Consider the following 22,988-nt stretch of genomic DNA (forward strand, 5'->3'; position numbering starts at 1 on the left):
CACTGAGCCCCTCAAAGTTTGCACTTGTACGCACTCACTTAAGAAATCCTTTCTAGGGCGCCTGGGTGGCTCAGTGGGTTAAGCCTCTGCCTTTGGCTCAGGTCATGATCTCAGGGTCCTAGGATCGAGTCCCATATCGGGCTCTCTGCTCAGCAGGGAGCCTGCTCCCCCCCTTCTCTCTCTCTGCCTCTCTGCCTACTTGTGATTTCTCTCTCTGTCAAATGAATAAATAAAATCTTAAAAAAAAAAAAAAAAAGAAAAGAAAGAAATCCTTTCTAGGGCTTAGTGGGTTAATCCTCTGCCTTCAGCTCAGGTCATGATCTCAGGGTCCTGGATTGAGCCCCACATTAGGCTCTCTGCTCAGCAGGGAGCATGCTTCCCCCCTCTGTCTCTGCCTGCCTCTCCACCAACTTGTGATCTCTCTCTATCTATCTCGGTCAAATAAATAAATAAAATCTTTTTTAAAAAATCCTTTATAAACACAAGGACTCAGAGTCTCAGGTCAATGGCATCCACCAGCGTGTGTGGGGTCCCAGAAGCCCGCCAGGCTGACCATATCCCATCCATGATTTCCTACCCCTGAGTGAAGTGGGGCATGGCAAGCTTTGCCAACTCTCAATAGGGCTGCTCTGGGAATGGGATCTGAGTTACTCCCTAAGGCCCCAGGAGACAGAACCAGAATCCAGGCACCAATATTATGAAGGCAGATTGCAGTTTAATGGAAAAGAACATATGCAACACAAGCTTAAAAAAAAAAAAAAAATGCATATAGGTAGTGAGCTCCCTGGGAGTGAAAGTATGTAAGTCCAGGATGGATGAAACTAAAGATGCCACAAGCACACCCAAAGAGGTCTGAATGAAGTGAACCTCCAGGTTTCTCTTCAAGCTGAGGTTGACAGGAGTCTGAGAAGTTCAAAGACAAAAGGAGTGAAGTCTGATGAATCTTCCACCATGAGTGCCGGGCTATGGCTGGGGCATCTGCAGAGCTGTCCTGAGCACCCAGAACCTGTGCTTTGCTCACTGCTCCCCAGAGAGCCCAGCACTCTGGAGCCTCCACCCCAGGTGAGAGGAGCCTGCCCCTTCTTTCCATCTCCCCTCCTCTGGGTACCCACTCTCCTCCCTCCCCCTCTCCCTGGGGACTCTCTAGGCCTGGTGATTGTCTCTCCTCGCCCCAGGTTCAGGCCTGCAGTCCCAGGGGGCTAGGAACAAAGTCATTTCTCCCAAACCAGAAATAGGCTTACTGTTGCTGGTGGCTGCAAGGTCCTGCAGCCCCCAGGCCAAGGGCATACACCAAGCCTGGATTTGGCAGCCGTGGCCACCCCAGCTCCCTTCTCCAGCCAAGCCTTGCTCCCTAACCAAGCCCAGATGGCCATCACTCTGCCTTCAGGCAGGTAAAATGCAGTGCAACAGGAGTTAGGTGAACAGTATGTTTTATTTAATTAGGATCAACAGAAGAGATAAACCTCACAGCAGGATAGGGAATGACAACACTGCAAAAAATAATTCATGCCCAGGTAACGAAAGGACAAATTTCAATTACAGAGAAAACCGGGGGAGAGAAAGGTGCCTGGTCCCTTCAAGGAGGAGAACGGTACCAGCGTCAGCTCTGCCCAGACCTGCGGTCCAGAGGTGGTGGGCACTCCAGGACTGGGAGGGTGGGCAACTAGGCAGTCATTCCAGAACAACTGTCCCTCCCTTTCCTGAAGGGTGCGGACCCGGGGGAGCCAGGGGGTGCTGTCTGGGTCCTGGCACGCAGGTATGGGGGCCTGGGGATCTGCCCTCCTGGGGCCACTCGGCAAACTCACACCCAGCCAGGCCCCAAAGAATGGCGCCCCCAAGGAGAGAGAACAAATGTTCTAATCCTGACCCGGGTCACCTGCTCGCTCAGCTGCTAGGCAGCCCCCTGGCCTGACCCCCGCCCCCCACCACCCCCGGCCCTGATGTGGTCCCTCATCCCACGCCCTGCCCTTCCTTTGGGCACACCGATCTCATTTCTCACACTAGAGCAAGGAACGGCCCCGCCAGAGCTCCAGAGTCCCTTGATCCTCCGAGCCTGCTTCTCATGGCTACCCTGGAGAATGGAGCCCTTGAACCGGGTGGCTTCCTCCGAGGGTGGTGGGCTAAGACCCCCCGCCCCACCACTACCACCTGAGTGCTGCCTGAAAATGAAAGTTCATGGTGGTGATGATTGTAAAACAACGTGAAGGAACTAATGTCACCGAACCGCACACTTAGAAATGCTTAAGATGGTACATTCTAGGTTACACATAGCTTACTGTAATTTTTGAAAGGGGAAAAAGAATGAGGAGCTCTGAGGCCCTCCCCAGACCAACTGGGTGAGCGTCTCTAGCGTCTGGGCCTGGGGATGTGCAATTTAATTTAATTTATTTATGTAAGTGATGTCTACACCCAAATGTGGGGGCCGAACTCACCACCCCGAGATCAACAATCGAATGCTACGCCGACCAGGAGCTCTGGAAATGCGATGATAACCAGCCTCTCACTAGGGACAGGGAACCAGCTCCCAGCTGCCGGGAATCCATGCTCTCCCCAAATCAAGGTTCCCCTTCCCGTTTCCAGCATAATGCCATGGATTATCTCCAGAAATCCTTCTTGTGCGAATGAGTATTCAAAATGAGGACCCGTCCAAGGAAAATTTTCTGTTGACATATTCTCCCCCCAGAATGAGCACATCAGTCACACCTTCCTTCCCAGGGCTTGGCTGCAAGTACCCAGGACAGCAGAACTCATCCAAGTGGGCTCCGCTCTCTCTCTCTTTTTCTCTCTCTCTCTCTCTCTCATCCCCTCACCCCAAGCGTTAGGTGATGGCAGCCCCAGCACCCCCATTAGCCATGAGGAAAATTGCTGTTAAATTAGTGAACCCATCTACAGAGCCCCATTTTATATCCCAATTCAGAAGATGGCATGAACATCTGCTTTCACTTCAAGACATTAATTTTCAATTATTGGAGAAAAACAAAATTAGTCCTGACAAATTGCTGGCGAGCACAGGCTGTTGTCTGGTGGTTCATAATAATAACTTCGGGGGCCCACAATTAGTGTCCTCGGACGGAGTCTCCTGATGGGTCCCTGTCATATGGAGTCAGTGGCAGTGGCATCGCAGTCCCCGGGCATTCTCAGGGAACTGCATCTTTGGGGCCAGTTGAGAGAACTAAGGAAGTTGGGTATTTCTCTTTCTGGAGGAATACTAGGGTGGAGGGGAAAGGAAAGGATGAATATAAAACAGCCTGCCTGGGACGCCTGGGTGGCTCAGTTGGTTAAGCAGCTGCCTTCGGCTCAGGTCATGATCCCAGCGTCCTGGGATCGAGTCCCGCATCGGGCTCCTTGCTCCGCAGGGAGCCTGCTTCTCCCTCTGACTCTGCCTTCCACTCTGTCTGCCTGTGCTCGCTCTCGCTCGCTCTCTCTCTGACAAATAAATAAATAAAATCTTAAAAAAAAAAAAATAAATAAAAATAAAAATAAAAAATAAAAAAAATAAAAAAAATAAAAAAATAAAACAGCCTGCCTGATCATTTTCAGCCAGGGACATATCATGCCCTGCTTCCCTGCCACACACTTACATGGGAATGCAAATCACTCCTGAGTCCAGGGGAGCCCAGTAAAGGCACACTTAGACCACCTTAGAATTCCAGGCTGTCATCTTCAATGGGGGACAGACGGGTGACATGATTCTCTTAGCAGACCCCTTCCACCCCTGCCGTAATGTCATCAGGGATTTCTGAGTCCAAAGCTCAACAGCTCCAGCCTCTGAGATCAGAATGCGTATAAACCTTCTATAACAAAAAACAAAAACAAACAAACAAAAACCTGTTTGCTGAGGTCCCATCAACCCAAGAACCTGGTTCGGCCCGTGTCAAACCTTACAGGAAAAAAAAGAAAGAAAACTCTGAATTTGCCAACCTCAAGGACCCCCAAATCCAGAGAACAATCCACTTGATATTATCAACACTGTAATCTCATTTGATAGCTTTTTTTTATGTATCTTGGCTGCTGTAGTCACTCTATCAATAAGAAGCCACTGAAATGTGAATGAGCAGAAGAATTCGGAGATAATGACGTGGCAATCTTTGAATTGGACTTGTCACAATTGAAAGTAGAGTGTGTTTGCCTAGCGAACGCATTCAGACTCTTGGGGGGGGGGGGGCGTGGCGGGAGGCAGGTCAAAAAAAAAAAGAAAGAAAGAAAACAAAACAAAACAACAACAACAAAGGAAAATTATATCTTTAAGACGAGAATGAAAGACGCTGCTACTTCCAAAGTCAACTCGGTAACTGAGCTCCAACATTGTGTAATTGACTTTGCAAGTAGAACAACAGCAACGTAACAAAGAAAATGTCAGTGTTTTCACAGCACTAATCTATAACGCAGGGAGGCCCTCCCGCTGTTAGCCAGGGCTGACAATACAATAGCTTTCAAAGGGATATTACCATCATGCTTTTATTCCTGACATCAATCAAGACAAAGAGAATCCTTTTCACAAGACATTAAAAATCAAACCTTTGTACGAGAAGATAGGTAAAACAGCATTCCCCTTAAAGACAGCCATGCAGAGCAATCAGCTAATTGGCGCTCCTTGAAAGAGGTAAAGTATTTTTATTTACTGAGTGTACAACCCCGATCGTTGGCTGCCACCGAGCCTGGCAGGTAAGCTATGAGTCAAAACTTTCCATCAGCATTTCCCCCACTCCACTCCACCCTCTCTCTCCCACCGTAGGCAGAGGGAGCTGACAGCACCGAAAACTTCAATTGGGATATAACCGATCCAGGCTTAATTAGTCCATTCTGTGTGCAAAACTATTTGGATCCCCGACTACCACAAGCACAAAACACCCTTGCAAGCTGACAGGAATCTGCAGAAATTGTCAAATTTGCCAATTCAGGTTTTCCCTGGCTACCCACAGTAATGGGGAGCCCCCTAACAGTTTTCAAGGTATTCTTCTGTCACAATTAACATAGACCCACAGATAAGAAGTCCTGATATCTATGGCAAACGTTCAGAAGACATGAAGATAACATTCTTTGCAAACACCAGTGTACCATAGACAAGATCCAGGAAAGGTAAATTCAGTTTTACCTGGATCAAAGGGTTAACTGAATCTACACATTCAGTTTAGTAAAAAGAAGGAGGAGGGGGTAGTGGAGAGGCAGTCAGGAAAGCTAGCCATCTTCAGCTTGCTTACCAATAAGAGTTTTTGATGACCCCACGTCAAAAGCTGGTACCACCTGCAGAACCCTGCGTGCAGAAGGGCTCATGTTTTGAGAGTTCATTATCTGCACACTATCTAAGCCACGGAAGTTGCCCATACATCCGCCCGCAAGGGGTCCAAAATGCCACGTCCCACACCTCTCCGGGGCTTGACAGCAAGGGTCTAGGTGGCCCCAGGCCCCAGACTATTGCTAAGGATGGAGGGCAGGGGGGCAAAATCACTCAATTTCCTGGAATTTCCTTCGGAACTCAGGGCCAAGGTGTTTTGTGACTTTTGCCTCTGGTACCTAACAGACCATCTGCCAAAAGTAGGTGAGCCCAGCCACTCCAAGACGGAGATGCAACTCGAGGGACCTCTGAAGCAGGAAAGATGTTTTTCTTTTTTTTTTTTTTTTTAAGATTTTATTTATTTGACAGAGAGAGAGAAATCACAAGTAGGCAGAGAGGCAGGCAGAGAGAGAGAGGGGAGAAAGCAGGTTCCCTGAGGAGCAGAGAGCCCGACGTGGGGCTCGATCCCAGGACCCTGGGATCATGACCTGAGCTGAAGGCAGAGGCTTTAACCCACTGAGCCACCCAGGCGCCCCTGGAAAGATGTTTTTCACTTTTCAGACATAACTGTATTCAATTCTGGTTTATTTTTTAATTGTTTATTTTTAAGCAGTTTCTGAACAACAGGTGCTGTTCACTTCACAAACAGAAATATTAAGACAGGAGGGAATTGGCCTCAAAACCACCCCGAAAAATCCTATCCTCACCACCACCATCTCCATCAGCCTTTTTCCAGCAGCAAGCACGCCCATACCATCAGCCTCCGTGGCAGGTTTCTTTCGTTTACACATCCAAATGAACAGTTAAGAGAAATCAATGCATCTAATTGCCAGACTATTAAATCCTACATCAGGGGAAGAATTCCACAGCCACCAGCTTAAGAGTTGGCTACAGATACGGCAATTATTGTAACTTTCTATTAGACTGAACCGGATCCCCCTTTGGTCTCCAGCTAGCAACACTGTGCTCAAAGATGTTGTACTCCTGTTTCCCCTCTCAGGTTTCTCCCTCCTCCTCCTCCTCCTCCTCCTCTTCCTCCTCCTCCTCTGCTGACACACTGTAGCATGTCTTCACAATGCCAGGGCTGGCAGAGTCTACCAACTGACTCTAGGACTGTAAAGTCACCAGCATTTTGCACCTTCCGTTATGAACACAAGCTGGGCACCTAGGGTTAGACGTTTAGCAGGGTCCTTCTGTCAGAGGCACACACAGTTATCTCATGTTATTGCTTATGAAGTTTTTGCAAGGAAACAGGTGTAAGAATCTAAACAGCAATGACTAGCCATAAAAAATGTTTTCTAGAGTAAGACAGGCTCTTCCACGCGCTGGGAGTGAGTGACTTAATGGAGGAGGGGGCGATGAAAAATTAGGATTAAATATCACTGCTCAATCCACACGAAAGCTAAAGAACCAGAAAGGGTTTGTTTTGCCCTTCCTACAAGATCATGTACATTTAGCCAAACAAATCTCGACAATTTACACTTGTATGTGGTCTCAGCTGAATCAAAAAACCTGTAACCTCAGAACGCCTCTATTTATTACATCTCAATTATTTCCATGGAAACACAAGCAGTGGCGATCTACACTGTTCCCAAGTCCCCAGACCACCAAATTTCTAAGATGGACTTTTGGAGGGGCTACAGGCTGCCAGGAGAGGAAGACAGAGAAGGGGAGGGGAGTGCAGAGAAGGGGGTGGGAGAAGGGAGGGGAGTTGGGATGTTGGCGTGGGGGGGGGGGTGGGAAATGCGTGGACACAGCCTGAGTGCTAATTAATATTAAGAACGGTAATTAACAGGCAGTTGCTAGATGGAGAAAATCAACAGTATTAAATTAAAATCATTCCAAAGTTTTAAGCTGAGTCTGGGGGAAAAAAAGATGTATTGGTTTCCCAAATACATAAATAAATAGCCTGTTTCTTGGATCTGCAGAGGCAGTGTGGGTGAAGGGAGACAGGTTACCAAGTCACCTGACATCATCAGCCAAAATAACATCAGTGAGAAGTGATGAGAACAGCCCCGGAGAATGAGGCCAAAATTGTCAAAGGAAACAAATGTCCTCACAACTGCCACACCACACCACCAGGAGACAGAAAAGGGGAGAGTGTTGTAGGGAGGGAAAATCGGTCAGAAAATGTGACTTTTGTAACATTTGTGTGGCTTTGGTGTTGTTATTATTATTTTTTTTTAATGACAAGGCTTTTGAAAACCAATGAAGCTATTCTCTCCCCCCGCCCCCGCCCTAGTACCCTGGCCCCCTTCCCTATTTGCTGAGTGTCCTCCCTGGAAGCTGGGTTTTCCAAAGAAGGACAAACAGCCAAAGGGGACAAGTGACTCCCCTCCAGAAGGAAGGCTGTGCCCGTGAGTGGAAAGGGAGAACCCCCCCCCGCCCCCGCCCCGTCCCAGGTCTGTTTGATTTTTCAAAGCAGCAACACCGGGGCTTTCAAATCACACTTTCTGAGCATCCATTAGAAAATGTTATATTTCTGTCTTTCCTTCCTGCTATGGGCTTTCACGTTTCCGAGATCAATTACGAATTACAGCCAAGTGACTTTCACAGCAGAAGGCGCGGGCTGGGGAAGTCCACAATGCCTCCACATTAGCCCTGACACACAGCAGTGGAGGCACAATAAAATGTAAAAGGCACCACTGTTCTTAAGAAGCACCTTCCAGCATCTTGAAAGGTGAAGACCTTGTCATTTTAAACACTTGGTGTGGAGCTGTCCACACTCAAGCACACACTTTTGAATATTGTCTGAGAAAGGGGAGAAGCAGTTCTTGAAACGCAATAAATCCATCACCTGCTGAAACTCTTATCTATTCAAATTATCATCTCTCTTAATTCCTCCCTTGATAAGTGGTCATATCTCCACCCTATTCACCCCGGTAAACTGAATAAGAGGCAAAATGGTGAGAGGCGAGGGTCGAAGCTGCTTCTGGAAAATGCAAAGAACCACAGGAAGAAACAGAAGATCCTAGGCTCCAAGGGCAGAAAGGCGCTGTGTGGCTGATATTTACAATACTTCTCGGGGCACCTGGGTGGCTCAGTCCTTAAGCGTCTGCCTTCGGCTGGGGTCCTGATCCAGGGGTCTTGGGATCGAGCCCCTCATCGGGCTCCCAGCTCAGCAGGGAGCCTGCTTCTCCTTCTCCCCACTCCCCCTGTTTGTGTTCCCTCTCTCACTGTGTCTCTGTCAAATAAATAAATTTTTTAAAAATAATAATAGTTCTCAAAATGCCTACACTGGTCTTGTTTTCACTTTGCGGTCTTCCCCCCACCACTTCGTTTGAATTGTTGGCTATACGTACACACATATAGATTTAGAGAGAGAAATTCATTAAAAATCATGTCAAGGCTCATTTCATGAAAAGCTGAGACCAATTCTTGAGTCTTTCTCGAGATACACAGAGTGGTATTAGAATTAGGTTCGAGCAATTCTGAAACACCCACCCATCTGTTCGTGGCAAATTGCTCTACCTTTGGTTTCTATGTCTCTTGCCTTCTAAAATTAGGAGGTTCCGAGGCATGGACTGAGGTTAGAGGTAGCTAAGCTTTGCATCTTCCTTTATGAAAATCCTGCTCCTAAACACAGACTTAACTCAAAATCAACTAGCTGAGTTACATAAAACTGTAGGTAGTTAAATAAAACTGTCTTCCCAACCACAGATCCTGAGTCTACATTTTCTTCTGGGCCACCTTAAGTAGATCTTGAAGGAGTGAGCAGTGAGCCAGGGAAAAAGAAACGAAATCAAATAATAGTTCAAGCCACAGAGCCTTTCCTATTCAGCAAAAGGACAAACATCTACCATTTGCCTGTCCACTTCTTGGGAGCTATCAGTTTCCCTGCGCCTCAATCAGAACACCTTCCGGATCGCCAGTTCTGAAGAGCAGACCAGGTTATCCCCGATTGGGATGCATGCCACAGGGAGGGGAACAAAACCAACTTCTCTCAAGGAAAAAGAGGAAAGGGAACAGCTGCCTTGCTGAGACTTTGGACTGAGCTGATCTGCTTCTAAGATGACAGGGACAGTCTCTGCTCAGCCAGGAGCCATGGAATCTGCTGGGACTTTAGCAGGAGAGCAACGGCGGCGGGTGTCTCAGGACCCTCCTTGCCAGATTGAGTCCCGGCCTTTCCAGCCAGGAGCAAGGCTGGCAGGAAGGGAGCGGGGCCCCAGCGCCTTCCCGCGCAGGCCTCCAGGAAATGAACTTTTCAGAGCAGAACTGGGCTCGGGCCAGAGGTCATCAGGGGAGTTGGGAGAGGACAAGGGCCTCGGGACTTTTGGCTCCAGAGACCTAGCAGCTCTCATCCTGTCCCTCCTCTGTCAGCTCTCAGCTGGACGGGTCGGCCCGGCACCCATCCGAGGCGCTGGAATCGGGACAAAGCAGCAGGCGAGGCCTGGAGAGGCCAGTCGGTGGGGAGAGGAGGGCAGGGGAGGGGCTCCATCGCCGGCGCGGGGCCTCTCCCTGGGGCCTCTGCTCTCCAGGGGCCCACTCTAGCCTGGGGCCCTTGATGGAAATGGAAAGCAAAGCAAAGCAAAGGAAACGAGGTGGGGGCGGGGGGGTGTCGCAAGCTGTTTTTGTGTGTCCGTTGTGTTGTGGGTCCTCACTAACGTGTGCACTCCGGGGAACCGACACAGGAAACTGGCCTAGGTGTCGAGGATGTGAGTGCCCGGGGTTGGGTCCCAGGCGCCTTCCACCGAGGGGCGCGCGCGGCGGCCGCTGCGCTCCCCTGGGGACCCGCGTCCTGCCGGCGCTGCGCAGACAATGAACTCCTGGCGGAGGCTCCCGGCCGGGTTGGCCTCGGTGGATGAGGCAGGAAGTGCGGGGGCCCTGGCCGGGAGCGCGGCCCGGGCAGGGGACAGGGAGGGGGCGCCTGGTGGCCGGGGCGGGGACGCGGCGCTCAAGGCGCGCGCAAGCTCTGCCCGCCGCCCTCTGCTACGGCGTCCCGGGGCGACAAGGCGCGGGCCGAGGAAAGGCGGCAAGGCCCGGGGCCCGGCGTGAGCGGCCTCGGAGTTGCCGGCCTCCGGGGCGCCGGTCCTCACCGCCTCTTCCTTCCTCCCGCCGCCCGCCCGCCGCCGCCGAGATTCGCAATCCCCGCCAAGTCAGGCCCGCACCCCTTGATTGGCCACGCGGGCCCGGGGCCCGCACGGAGGGAGCGGCGAGAGCCCCTCAGCGGCGCCCCCAGGCCCGGGTCCCCCGCGGGCGGCGACGCCGAGCCCGGAGAGGGTCCGGGCGGGTAGGGTGTCCGCGGCGTGCCCCCTCTGCCGCCTCCGCCTCCCGCTCCCGGCTTCCTCCTCCCCCTCCTCTTCCTCCTCCTCCGCCTCCGCCTCCTCCTCCGCCGCCGCCTCCTCCTCCTCTCGGCTCGCTCGCGCGGGTCCCCGGCCGCCCGCCCGCTCGCCGGTCCCTCCTCCCTCGCTCCCTCCCTCCCCGCTCGCTCGCTCGCGCCTCCGCCGGGCCTCGCTCGCTCACCTTTCACCGAGCGCGGCTTCGCCTGCTTCCGCCTGGACATGTCCGGGGCTCCCGGCGCTCCGTCGCCCTCCGCGGCCGGCTCCCCCCGCCGCCCCCCGCCGCTCCGGGCTGCCCTTCTCCCCCTTCTCCTCCGCCTGCCTCTCGGAAACTTTTTTTTTTGCAGCCGGGTCGGCGGCTGCGGGGAGCGGATCGTAGGTCCGGGGCGGCCTCCCTGGGGGGGACGGCCCGGGCCGGCCGAGTCCGCTCGGGGGCGGGGGGAGGCCCGGGGGCCGCGCCGGGGCCCTGCCTGTTGCAATGCGGCAGCCGGGGGCTCTCGGTCCCAGCGGCGGTCCCAGCGGCGCGGGGAGTCCGGAGGCCACTCGGCCGAGCCGAGTTATGCAAAAAAAAAAAAAAAAAAAAAAGCCGCCCCCCTCCTCCTCCCCACCCCCCGCCGGCCCCCGGCCCCTGCGGCCCCCTCCCTCCCTCCCCCACCCCACCGCCACCCTCACCCTCCTCCTTCTTCTCCTCCTCCGCCCCTTGCCGGATTTTTGTGCAAAGTTTGCAGGCGTCCGGCCACGCAGCCCGGTGCGGAGCTCACAATGAACCCATCTGAGGAGGGGGGACGGGGCTGGAGTCGAGGGGGTCTCACGGGGGGTGGAGACCGGGAGGCGGTCGGGAGCGCGGAAGCTCAGCACCCCCGGGAAAAAAGAAAAAAAAAAAAAAAGCCTTCAAATTATCCCCTGCCGCACACACACAAAAAAATAAATAAATATCAATGGCTAAAAAATGCCCAAACGCCTGGTTTGGAGATTATGATGGATGGGAAGGGGGGTCCCTCAACTCAGCCTACTTGGGGGGGCTCGAAACGGCCGCAGTGGCTCGGAAGCCACAGCTCTGGGCCCCTGGCTCACGCCCCCTTCTCTGGCTCTCGGCTCGGTCCGGCGCCGGCCCCCCGGAGGAGGAAGGGGCGCGCGGGGGCGCTCAGGCGGCGGCGGGCAGGCGCGCCCGTGCCCTGGGCATCGCTCAGCCCGTGCGCCGGGCCGCCGCTGCCTGCCCTCGGGCTGCGGTGCTCAGCGCGCGGCGCGCAGCCGATCCCCAGGCCGGTGCCAAGTCGCCGGCCCCGCTAGCTGCCTCCATGGGCCAGGGGCTCGGAGAGGGGGGAGGCGGCGGCCGCGGCGGCGGAGGAGGAGGACGAGCAGGCGGCGGCCGGGCTCCCGTCCTCCCGGGCAGCGGCGGCGGCGGCGGCGGCGGCGGCGACGGCTGCGCCCCGGCTCCTCCGCGCTCCAGCCGGCGCCGGCCCGCCCGCCAGCCTCCCTTGCGCTCCTGTCTTCTTTGTGGTCGCTGGCTCTCCTCCTCCCGATCCGGCTGCTGGGGCTGCACTGCAGAGACACATAATAAAGCCAGGCTTGGCTGGAAATGTAGCCGGGTCCCAGCAGGAGGATGTGAGGAGCGGAGTCCCGGCGGGGGAGCGCTCTGATCCCGTGGGGCGCCCCGCACTGCTCCGGCTCGGATCAGACGGAGAGAGGGCCAACAGCACCGAGCGATGGACAGCGCTGGAAATACAGCTCCGGCCGCCCGCAAAACCCGGACCGCGGCGGCGGCGGCGGCAGGCACGGCGCGGGCGCGGGCACCGCACCGGCACGCGGGGCCCCCCGATTTGGGCACCCGCGACACCTGGGGCGGAAGGAGGGAACTGACACAGGGCCGACGCGTGCTGTCACGCTCGCCGAGATGAATTAGCATCACAAACTGCAAAAAGTGGGGGGGGGGCGCAAACTGGGGTGAATTGCCCCAGCATGCCACTTCCGCAAATTATGCCCCACGGACATGACTTATCTCCGAACTTGGCTTTTCCGTCTTGAACTCTGCCCACTGGTCGGTGTTTGAAGACCATCTCTGCCCCACATCTGCAAACTCTTCCACCGCCGAGCTAACTCTGTGCGGCCTGCATGTGTAGGGCTGTTGCGTCTGGGTGCGCATTTCTTATTTAAGACAATAAAAGGAATACCTCGGCCCCAAAACGTTGCAGTAGCACTGCCCTCCCCCGCGGTTGACCAAAAAAAAAAAAAAAAAACCCTGCTCCTACTGTCCACAGTTTTGCCCCAGCCACCAGGGGGCGCCTCGCTTCCCTGCGTCTCGAGCCTGCGGAGGCTTGGTCTCAGAGCCCGCCGGGAAAGCGCTCACCCTTGGGAAAAGTCCTCCGCAGGCGACTCCCCGAAACCATTCCTTTGAAGCCTCCCCATCCCCCATCAGCTGCAGGCGGCCGGGTCCAGGGTCGGGGAGAGGCTCCGGCATCGCCCCCCTCCCGGGCGAGTGGCGCCACCTTGGGCCGGCTCGCCCCAGAGGTGGGAGAGCAAAGCGGGTGCGCGGCGCGGCGCTGGGGGTTATCAATCTCGCGGATCGATAAGTTGCCACTTGGAGAGGGGAGGGCTGTGTCCCCTCGGAGACGAGTTACCCAGGGCAACCTTTCAGGGAAAAACCCGCTGCCCGCGGAGAGCCGCGCCGAGGCCGGCCGGGCAGCGGCGCCCGCCCCGAGCAGGGCGCCTGCGCCCCGCCGTCCCCCAGCCCGCCCGCCAGGCCGGCCCGCGACCCCTTCGGCTCGCTTCGCAGTCCCACCCGGCCCGGCTCGCCTCTCTGGGGCTGCGGGCTCCAACCCCTTGCTGGGCTGATTTAGGAGGTAGATGCCACCCCCGCACCCCTGGGGCTAGGGAGCACCAGCAGGCGGGTGGAGGGAGAGGCCTGAGGCGGATGGGGGGGGGGCAGGAGGGGGGGAAGGCCAAGCTCTGCGCTCAAGGCCGTCTCGGAGGTACAGTCGAGTGACACGCGAAACGCGACGCCGGGGCGGACACATTGACCCCGGGAGGCAGAGAGGATCCCCAGAAGAGCCAGGAGCAGGACAGAGGTGTCACCTAACCGAGACCCAAGCCCTGAGTACCCCCCCAACCCGAGTTAAGGCTGCCACCCCCTAGGTCGCCGCCCTCTACAGCACTTGCGTCCCGCTGTGTGCAACATCTTGGCCTTCCCGGAGGGCGGTGGGAGCCGCCTCTTGAAGCTGGGGGACTGCCGGGGTAGCTGCGAGGGGGTGCCAAAGGCCAAAGCGAGGGCAGAGGCCGCGAGGCGCCTGGGAAAGAGCCAGGAAGGAGGGGCCGAATCAGCAGCTCCCCCACCCCCGCCGGCGCCTGGGATCGAGGCCCGCGGAGAGAGGCTGACAGGCGGCAGATGGCACACGCTGGGGGAGGGGGGCGGTTGGCCTCGGCTCCGGGGTGCCCCCGCCGCGGGCTGCCTCTCCTAGGGGGAGGGGGCGGAGAACAGCCCCCGGCTCGCCCGCCCTGGCTCTCTGGGGGGCTGAAGACTCGCGGATCTTGCCCAGCCGGGAGCCGGAGAGAAGGGGACGGACAAAAGCAGCGCAGTGGGGAAGGGGTTTGCTGAAGGAAAGGAGGGGTCAGCGGGCGGTGGTTGGAGACCCGCGGTGCTGCCTTTTTTCCACCCTCAGGGAACTGCGGAAGCCCCCGAGGCCAGAGGTGGAGATAACAGAAGGGGGAGTGGGCGACTGCGTATTCCGAACTAATCCTCAAGGGCTGAGGGTCCTGGAGAAGAGCACAAAGTTTTTTGGACCCCTTTCCCGCACGTCGCAGTCGCACACGTCCGCAGCCCGGCGCTCACCCCTCCCCTGCAAGACAGCTCTGCTGTCTCCCAGCTCAGTGGCCGTCAGGGTGCAGTGGGAGCTCGACCTCGTCCCCGCCTCTGCCCGGCCCCGCTTTCTCTGAAGCTTGTTTCATTTTTAACTCCTTCCAGAAAAACATGTTGTTTTAAGGAAAATTCCAGAGCAGCAAAAAGCCAGTCGCTCCTACCAAAGGGGTCTCAGGGGGCACTGGGTGAGGGCAGGGCTGGCCTTGTTTCTCACCAGCCTGGTGGCCAGGGACCAGAAAAAGGTCATTTTCAGGCAGTGTTTCACACCCCACCTGTCTACTTGGCATCAGTGTAACCAGGAGTCTGGGCCCCTCCTCTTGGAGAAAGGCCTCCCTTGGCCTCTTCTTCCTCATCTGCAGAGTGGACAGCTGCTCCCGTCCAAAGGAGTGGTAGAGAAATCCTTTGTAAATGGGAGAAAAAGCCACCATCAAAAAATGCAAGAAAAACTACAAATTGACATTTTTGAAAACAAATGAGACCTTGGTCACATAAATGGGCGTTTTCCTTCTGGGTCATATCTTGGCAGCAGCAGGGGACACCTACCCCCAGACCCCCCACCATTTCTGCACACTTCTAATGATACCTCCCTAGACACACATCGAGAGAGCCTCCTCTTCTGAGTTTCGAAATGAGGCAGGTTGTCCTGCAGTGAAGGCCGGAGAGGTTCAGTGAGTGACCAAAACAAGGTAGGACAACAAAGTAAAGTAAAATAGGATTCTGGAGTACCTGGGTAGCTCAGTGGATGAAGCACCTGCCTTCCCATCAGGTCATGATCTCAGGGTCCTGCTCAGTGGGGGGACCTGCTTCTCGCTCTCCTGCTCCCTCTACTTGCGCTCATGCTGTCAAATAAATAAATAAAACCTTAAAAGAAAAAAATAAGATAGGGTTCCTTTTGTGGCCTCTAGCCTAATATCCCTGAAGGATCCCCAGAATAGTGCAAAAGGGGCTTTTTGGTAAATCACCAAATGACAGCCATCTCCCCATCCACACACATGCGTGTGCACACACACGCGCGCACACACACCCATGCACACGTTAACCCACACACTTGAAGTAAACAATCCCTGGAATATATACGATGTGAAATTCATGATTTCTGTTCACCTTTTAATTACCCGAAGGTCACACTCTCTACTGGAAAAGCTTGCATTGGCCTATAACGAACAGCCATTTTGCAGAGGGAAGATTAACCCCGAGTTTTCCCCTAGGGAAGAAATCCATTCCTTTGTTCATTTGTTTATTCACAGTGTGTTTATTGATTGTATGCCTACTGTGTGCCGATACCGAGGGGAAGACACGAACAAGGACCACAGGCCCTCCCTGCTGAGGCTGGTTCTGTCGTGGAGAGGCTGACTTTTAATAAAGGGCCACATAAATAATTATTTAATGACAGTTTTGAACAATCCTAAGAAGGGAAAATATAGTGTAAATGAGGCCAAAAAACAGAGGGTCACAGTGGTGGTCTGGCTGAGAGCCTGGAGGAGGAGGAAGGAGTCAGGAAAGAGGGGAGAGAACAGAGTTCCTGGCAGAGTGAACAGTGTGTGTAAAGGGCCTGCGGCGGGAAGGAGCTGGGTGATTCTGTGGAGAGGCAGTCATAACTCCAAGCCAAGAGCCAAAGGAGGCAATAGTCACAGCCGAGCTTAGCAGCCACTCGGACCCATCTTCTAACCCAGCGGCCTTCTTCGTTGCCTCGCTGGTGAACCTCAGGCAAGGAACTTGCTGGATCTCCATTTTCCCATCTTCCTTTCTGTTCCTCACCTTCACCACTCCCCAAGGTCAACCATGTTTCTAGAGGGAGATGCCAATCACACAGCTGCAGGTTCCTTCCTTGTGCTGACGAGTTCCTCCCACAGTGTTCCCTTGAGATGGACAGACATCCCCCTGCTTTCTAGAAGCTTCCTACCAGCTTGAGATCTATTGAGAGGGAATCTGTGTTTGGGTGGATAGTGATCTTTCCTTTTTCTTTTTTGCATTTTTGTTTTATTAGCGTGATCCACCTATTTGTAGAGTCCAGGCTCCTCAGGGCACTGCTGTCCTAGGGGTACTAAGGTCAAGCCATCAGGAGACAGCCTGGCACCCCAATTACTAACTGGCATTGGCCCACCATCCCCGCCTCCACAGCAGTATTTACAACATTGAGGATCCCTCTCACAGGGCTCATTCTTGAAGCTTCTGAGGCTTCAAAACAGAGCAAGACAAGAGAGTCCCTTCCTCTGCTCTCAGTTCTCAGCATGGCTTTTTGGGGAGGGAAGTCCCCGCAGATGCTCCTGAAATGCTCCAAAGGTCCCCATTGCCCCCCCACCACCACCAGGACCACGACTCAAAGAGACCAGCGGCGGGCCCAGACATCTGCCTCCCGGGGGCTTTGGGAGTACGGTGCCAAAAACAATACAACGGGTGTGGGAACGTCCTTGTCTTCAGTTTCTGTTCAGCTGGGAAAGCCATTTCTATTTTATCATCATTATTATAATTATTTAATTCTTCGAGTGTCAGCAGTCTTTGCAGGGAACACCCACAAGGCAGCAAAGAAACCAACTTGGCAGGAGGGTCCCAGGGGACTCACACCCTCCGAAAGCTTGAAACTCTTGGCCGGGGCCCTGAGAACCTCCACCCAGACCACCTCTAACTGCCCCGGTGTGTGGCACACACGAGCCTGGGGTCACTTGTTGCTTTGTTCTCTCAAAATACTTCTTTTACAATGCTTGTGATTCTTTAAAAGAAACAACAGTTCAGTATATAAGGATTGTGATAGGGGCCCAGTTTTCTAAGTCTGAACCAGGAGTGGTTGCACCAGGAAGAGCCCATTCCAGAACTGGTCGCAAGACCTTTGGCCATCAGCGGGTCAACCGGCCACCAATGTTTTGCTAATAAGCAGATGGGATGCCCAAAAAAGTGACAGATTCAAAAATGAGCTCTATTTGGTGAAATTAAAAACACTCAAAATGTGGTTTAGTGAAATAGTGTAGAGACCTATCACCTCGCCTGAACAAGGAATGCATATTCTGTAAGACCGGGGTCACCTATGCCCTTAAAATCCCCAGCCTGATGGCCCAGGAGTCCAGTGTCCAGCCAGAATTTCTGGCTGCATGGTGCCCAGCAGAGGACACAGAAGCCTGCGCAGGAGTGGGACGGAGGCTCATCCTGAGCGCACTTTTCATGCCAGAAGTGTTTAGATAACCTAAAATCAGGACAGAATGGGGGGACTTCGCTGAGCTGGATATAGGACCTGTTTTGTCCCTGAGGCGGTGTCCACTTTGCTAACCACCAGTGTGTATAGCAGGATCTGGTCAGGGACCTGCCTTCACTTTCCCCAGGTAGAAAGGTTACATGGGAGTTGCAAACCTTCTCCCACCTCTTTTGCGGCCACTATTAATTACCAGAAAGGACCTAAGAGCATGCAGGACCAAACTAGCTTAGGTCATTTTCCAAAAAAAAAAAAAAAAAAATTTTTTTTTAATCCATTATTTGCTTGTTTCTTATGCATGTACCCTTTCTGCTTCAACCCCCTCCCCCTGTCCACTGTCATGAAAAGAAGGTACTGGGTGCCCAGGTCCAAGAGAAATGCTACAGAGATTTCCAAAAAGTACTGGTATGTGTGTTCCCTGTGTCCCACACGTACAGTTGGGGACCGTATGCCCATGGCGGGAAGGAGAGAAGCAGAATCAGCAGCGCTGAGTCTACCCAGCTCTCCACTGCATCCTCGGCCCTACAGGTACTCAGAACCTAGTGATGGCATTAAGGGAAAGATTGCCAATCTGTGCGACCTACAGAGGATTTGCCTAACATGTCTCTGGGCAAGAAACCATCTTCACGGAAAGGATTTCTGGTGGACAGCATGGGCCGATTGGTAAGATTCTTTGCCCACACAACTGTGTCGGAAGCTATTTCAGGAAAGATGGCTGGGATTTGATATGTACCAGCCCCCCGCCTCCAGGACCCCATGTGCTCACTTCATGCCAGTGAATGTGGCTGGAGAAGCAAGCAGACCAGAGAAGCCAGAGGCAGGTTCTAGGCTGACAAGGCACAGTACCATGGAAAGGGCTCAGCCTCTCAAGACAGAAGGGTCTGGCTTTCCATCCCGGGACAAAGTAGCTTCATGGATAAAATGAAGAGAATCATGCCAGTGGCAGAGGATGGTAGTGAGCAAACAGATGTCACCAGAATCAGGATGTGTGAAGGGCATGAAATGACCTTGCACGTCATAGGTAGGCAATAAATGTCATGGTTTGATTGTGGTCCTTCTTCCATGATGGGTATGGTAGGACCCTGCTGCGGGATGTGCCGACAAGGAGGAGAGCTCAATTACAAGGACTCTTACAAGGACTGGAACCAGCAAAAGCCAGAGAAGAGAGCTGGTAAGGCAGCTTCCGGAAGAAGAGACTTTGCACACAATCACCTCTTTCTATCTGCCAGGTCCCTGGATTCAGTAACTGGGCCTTTCCATACTGTAAGGGCATAAATGTTAGCTCACTGTAATACTTAAAGGCAAAGCATGCTCAAGAAGTTTAGGTTCCCCGAGGTTTAGCCGGCAAACCCTCCCTCTGCTTCTGTCTCCCCGTCTGCAAAATCCCTCTAGTTCTCTGACCAAAGGAAGAAGCAGGTCTGGGTTTGCTCCCACCCTCTGGCCCACCAAGGGGAGCAGCACTCAGAGCCAGAGGGAGCAGAAGAAATTCAGGTGAAAGACCACCAAAGCAGGGTGGTAGGGCTTGGGCTGGGAGCAGAGGGGGCCCAGGCTGGGGCCCCGGTGGCCCCAGCCTGCTGCAGTATTTCCCAGGGCCTGCTGCCTGCTGCTGCCTCCTCTGAGTGCCCCGGCCCCATCCTGGCCACGCACATTGGGACATGCCAGGGCCTGGCTTCCCAGGGGCCAGAGGGAGCTCCCGCAGGGGACATCAAAAGCCCAAATGCCTTTCAGAAAGGAACTAAAACTTTCTGCCTAACCAAAGCCTCCACAGGAGAAGAACAGCCTAGCCCTTTTCTTTTTAAGTCTCTTTATTTTCCAGCCGGCTGGCCTGGTCATTCTCTTTTTTTCCTATTATAAACGGTCCCAGCTGCAACACACAGGGAAAAAAACCATCTCCCAGGCCTGGGCAGGGGCCGCCTGCAGCCAAAGCCGCCTGGCTGGCCTCCTGCGGCAGACAAAGGCAGCTCCAGCCTCTGGCACCCACTGGGAGAGGCCCCGGAGCCCCCACCCAGAGCCAAGACCACAGCAGGAGCTAAGGGAAATGGAAGTTTCTGCCAGCACTCCGAACCTTCTCCTGCCCCTGGGAGCAGAACCACCACCCGGCTAAGCCAAGGACTCCTGAGGAGCCCATTTTCCAAGGGCAAAACATGAAATATCAGCGCCCCCCCCCACCACCCGGGTGATAAAGGCCACGGGATTCAGGGCATTCGAGATGATCTAGTCCAACCACAGGTCTCTGAAGATGGGGGTGCCTTTCTGATACTTAGTGAGGAACAGACTTGCCCAAGGTCACGTTGTCACCCAGAGCTGACTCTTGAAGACAAGGCTCCCAGTTCCTTCCTATACCAGGTGGCAGAAAAGTCTTGGGGGAGCCTGTGAGGGATCTTAAGAGCCTAAGGTTGCTGGATGGGATGAGGAAGTCCTTTCTTTTAGCAACAGATAAGACTGACATGAGACAACCCGAAAACAGACAGCCAGCTGCGCGCTCTCAACTCCCCTGCCTTCCAGCAAGTTATTTCATTTCTCTGTGCCTCTGTTTCCCCATCTGTGAAAACAAGGATATACTGGCTCCTACCTTGCAGGGCTGTGGTGAGGCTAGAATAAGCCAGTACATAGGGCACTTAGGATAATACTCAAAAAAGTTACCTCTTGGGGCAGCTGGGTAGCTCAGTTGGTTAAATATCTGCCTTCCACTCAAGTCATGATCTGGGGGTCCTGGGACCCCCAGGAAGCTCGGGCTTCCTGCTGGGGGGGATAGTGGCTTCTCCCTCTCTCTCCGTCCCCTCCCCCTCCCCCTGCACATCCCCTCAGCCCACTCCCAGGCTTATGCTCTCTCTCTCTCAAATAAATAAATTAAATCTTTTTTTTTAAAGAAAGGTACCTCTTATTAATGTAAATGTAAGGATTTGTTTTCTTCACGCAGCAAATGTTTATTTTCAACCTCTGAGGTCTCCTCTGTGACAGGCCCTGGGTCCCCTGCTGGGGATCCAGCTAGGGGAGGCAGAAAGGTCCTTGGCCTGCTGGAACTCCCAGTCGAGGGGGAAAAGGGGTCTGAGGGACGTGGGTTGTTCTAGCCCAGCGCCTGACTCGTGGCACCCCAGTTCCTCAGATCCTGTAGGAATCTAGCAGGGCTCACAAACTCTGCGGTCGCCAAAGCAAAGCTGACCGGCGGATGACGCCAGGATCGCGGCTCCAAGCAGAACACCCTGGCAAAGAGGTGGGAAGCTACCAGGCCGCTCTGTGTGCTTTTGTATTTTAAATCCAGGCAACCAGCTTAAGTATTTTTAATTATGTTTTTAAGTGGGATTGGGTCCCGGGCGACGATTGGCGACCTCCCCCGCCTGGTGGGTCTGGTTCATGCTCTGAAGAGCCCGGGTCCCCTGGCTCTCCGCCCGCGCTACCAGGGACGCAGGGGTGGTGCCGCAGCCAGAGGGAGCCGGTCCCGTGCTCCTAACGGCGCCGCATCGGCCCCTCCCGAGCCAGCTCCAGGGCGCCCCCAGTGACCTCCCAGTGTCTAGGGCGCCAGCGGCCCAGGGTGTGGCCCGCGAGCTCCGGGCGGGGTCTCAGCGGCCGGGCTAACGCCGGGTGTCCCTCGCCGCGCCAAGCTCCCGCGCCCACCGCGGCCGGCGCCACAGCCTGTCCCCCGCCGTAGTCCGTGGGGACGCCGCCAACCATGGTGCCCAACCCACCTTCAAAAAGCCAGCACACCCGCAAACAAACTAACTCCCCTCCTCTGCCCTCTGAATCCCCACCGACTTCCCAGGAACCTGGCCTCCTTCTAAGTGTGGGCGGGGTGCGGGGTGGGGGGAGCAAAACCACCCTCGGCCGGACTAGCGGGGGGACAAGCACCCTCCTTTCCACACCTCTGTCTCCAGTGCCCCGCCTGCAAGGCCCAGCCTGATGACCTGCACAGAACTCTTGCTGCTTCGTCTAAGTTACTGCCCCACGCGCTGTAATGTCTCCATTTTACAGAAGAGTACTCGGAGGTCAGAGGGGCTGTGTCACTCACTAGCCCAAGGTCACAGGGCGCTTTAGGGATGGAGCCAGGATTGAAATCAAGGCGGCCCTCCCTCTAAAACTGAAGATTCTTCCCCACCGCCCCCCACTGCCCCCAATTGCCGCCCCCTCACCCGATTGCGTTTCTACTCCTTGCCTGAAGCATAGCCTTGATGTATTGATTTGAGATGGATAAATGTTTAAATAACGCACAGATAGAGAGATCAAGATGATGTCTGGAAACCACAGACAATTGTATCACCTGTCTGGTTGGGGGGAAGGGATATCCTTCCCCCAGTCTACATCAAGGTCCGTATTCTTTTATTATTATTTTTTAAGTTTATATTTTTGGTAATCTCTACACCTAATGTGGGGTTCCAACTCAGGACCTGGAGATCCTGTGTGCTTTTCCGACTGAGCCAGCCCGGAACCCCTTTTTGTTTTAATTTTTTTTTCTAAGATTTTATGTATTTATTTGACAGAGAGACAGAGAGCAGGTGCACAAGAAGGGGGAGGGGCAGAGGCAGAAGCAGACTCCCTGCTGAGCAGCAAGCCCAGTGCAGGACTCCATCCCAGGACCTTGGGATCATGACCTGAGCTGAAGGCAGATGCTTGACCGACTGAGCTACTCAGGTGCCCCTTAATTTTTAATTTTCAATTACAAGAGATTTAAAACAAGCAAAAAACAATGAAGCAGATACCTGTATGCCCCCAATACGTGTTAAAATTTTATACATTTGGGGAGGGGGTGCTTTCTTTGTTATTGAAAGTGGATGTTTTCTCACTGTTACCCAAATGTAGCAGCTTCATGTCAAATCTTCTAGGTACCCTTTCCTCTCTCTAAAGAGAACTAAGCCTGTTTTATTTTAAAATGCTGCTACAGGATCAAGGAGTTCTGCCCTGGGTAACCGGCAGGGCTGGACATGCCTCTAGTATTTAGGTACTCACATGTCAGGAGGGAAGCTCCAAGAGCCTTCTCTGAAATACAAGGTCTTGAACAGTACTCAGTTGTCATTTGTCCCTGGTGGGGAGGGCCATGTGAACAAGCAGTGGAAGTAGTGAGGGTTCCATTTTACAGGGGTAAAAACTGAAACTCAAGAAGCCATCCCTTTGGGGTGCCTGGGTGGCTCAGTTGGTTAACCATCTGCCTTTGGCTCCGGTCATGATCCCAGGGTTCTGGGATGGAGCCCCGCACTGGGCTCTCTGCTCAGGCAAGGAGTCTGCTTCTCCCTTTTCCTCTGCCATCCACTCAAGACCAAGACTCTCCTCTCTTCCCTAGCCCTGTCTCCCTTTTACCTGCTGCTTTCCTTGGAGCAGTGGGTGTGGAAAGGAAGGAGTGCCTTTAGAGGGAGGGGCTGAGAAACCAAAGCTCTGGGCAAGAGGGAAGGGGCCAGATTGTGCCCA

General features: G+C 54.1%; 1 protein-coding gene across 1 annotated transcript in view; it reads right to left on the reverse strand.

Moving 5' to 3' along the window:
* ZNF423 (zinc finger protein 423) overlaps nt 1–11,132 on the reverse strand; it is a 332,667-nt gene extending 321,535 nt beyond the window's left edge. Inside the window, exon 1 of the mRNA XM_032323398.1 lies at nt 10,739–11,132. Within this exon, the coding sequence (XP_032179289.1) occupies nt 10,739–10,778 (40 nt within the window). The 5' untranslated portion in view covers nt 10,779–11,132. The remainder of the gene's footprint in view (nt 1–10,738) is intronic.
* Nucleotides 11,133–22,988: the final 11,856 nt, after the last annotated feature.

The sequence above is a fragment of the Mustela erminea genome, chromosome 19 (assembly GCF_009829155.1).
Source record: "Mustela erminea isolate mMusErm1 chromosome 19, mMusErm1.Pri, whole genome shotgun sequence".
NCBI lineage: Eukaryota > Metazoa > Chordata > Mammalia > Carnivora > Mustelidae > Mustela > Mustela erminea.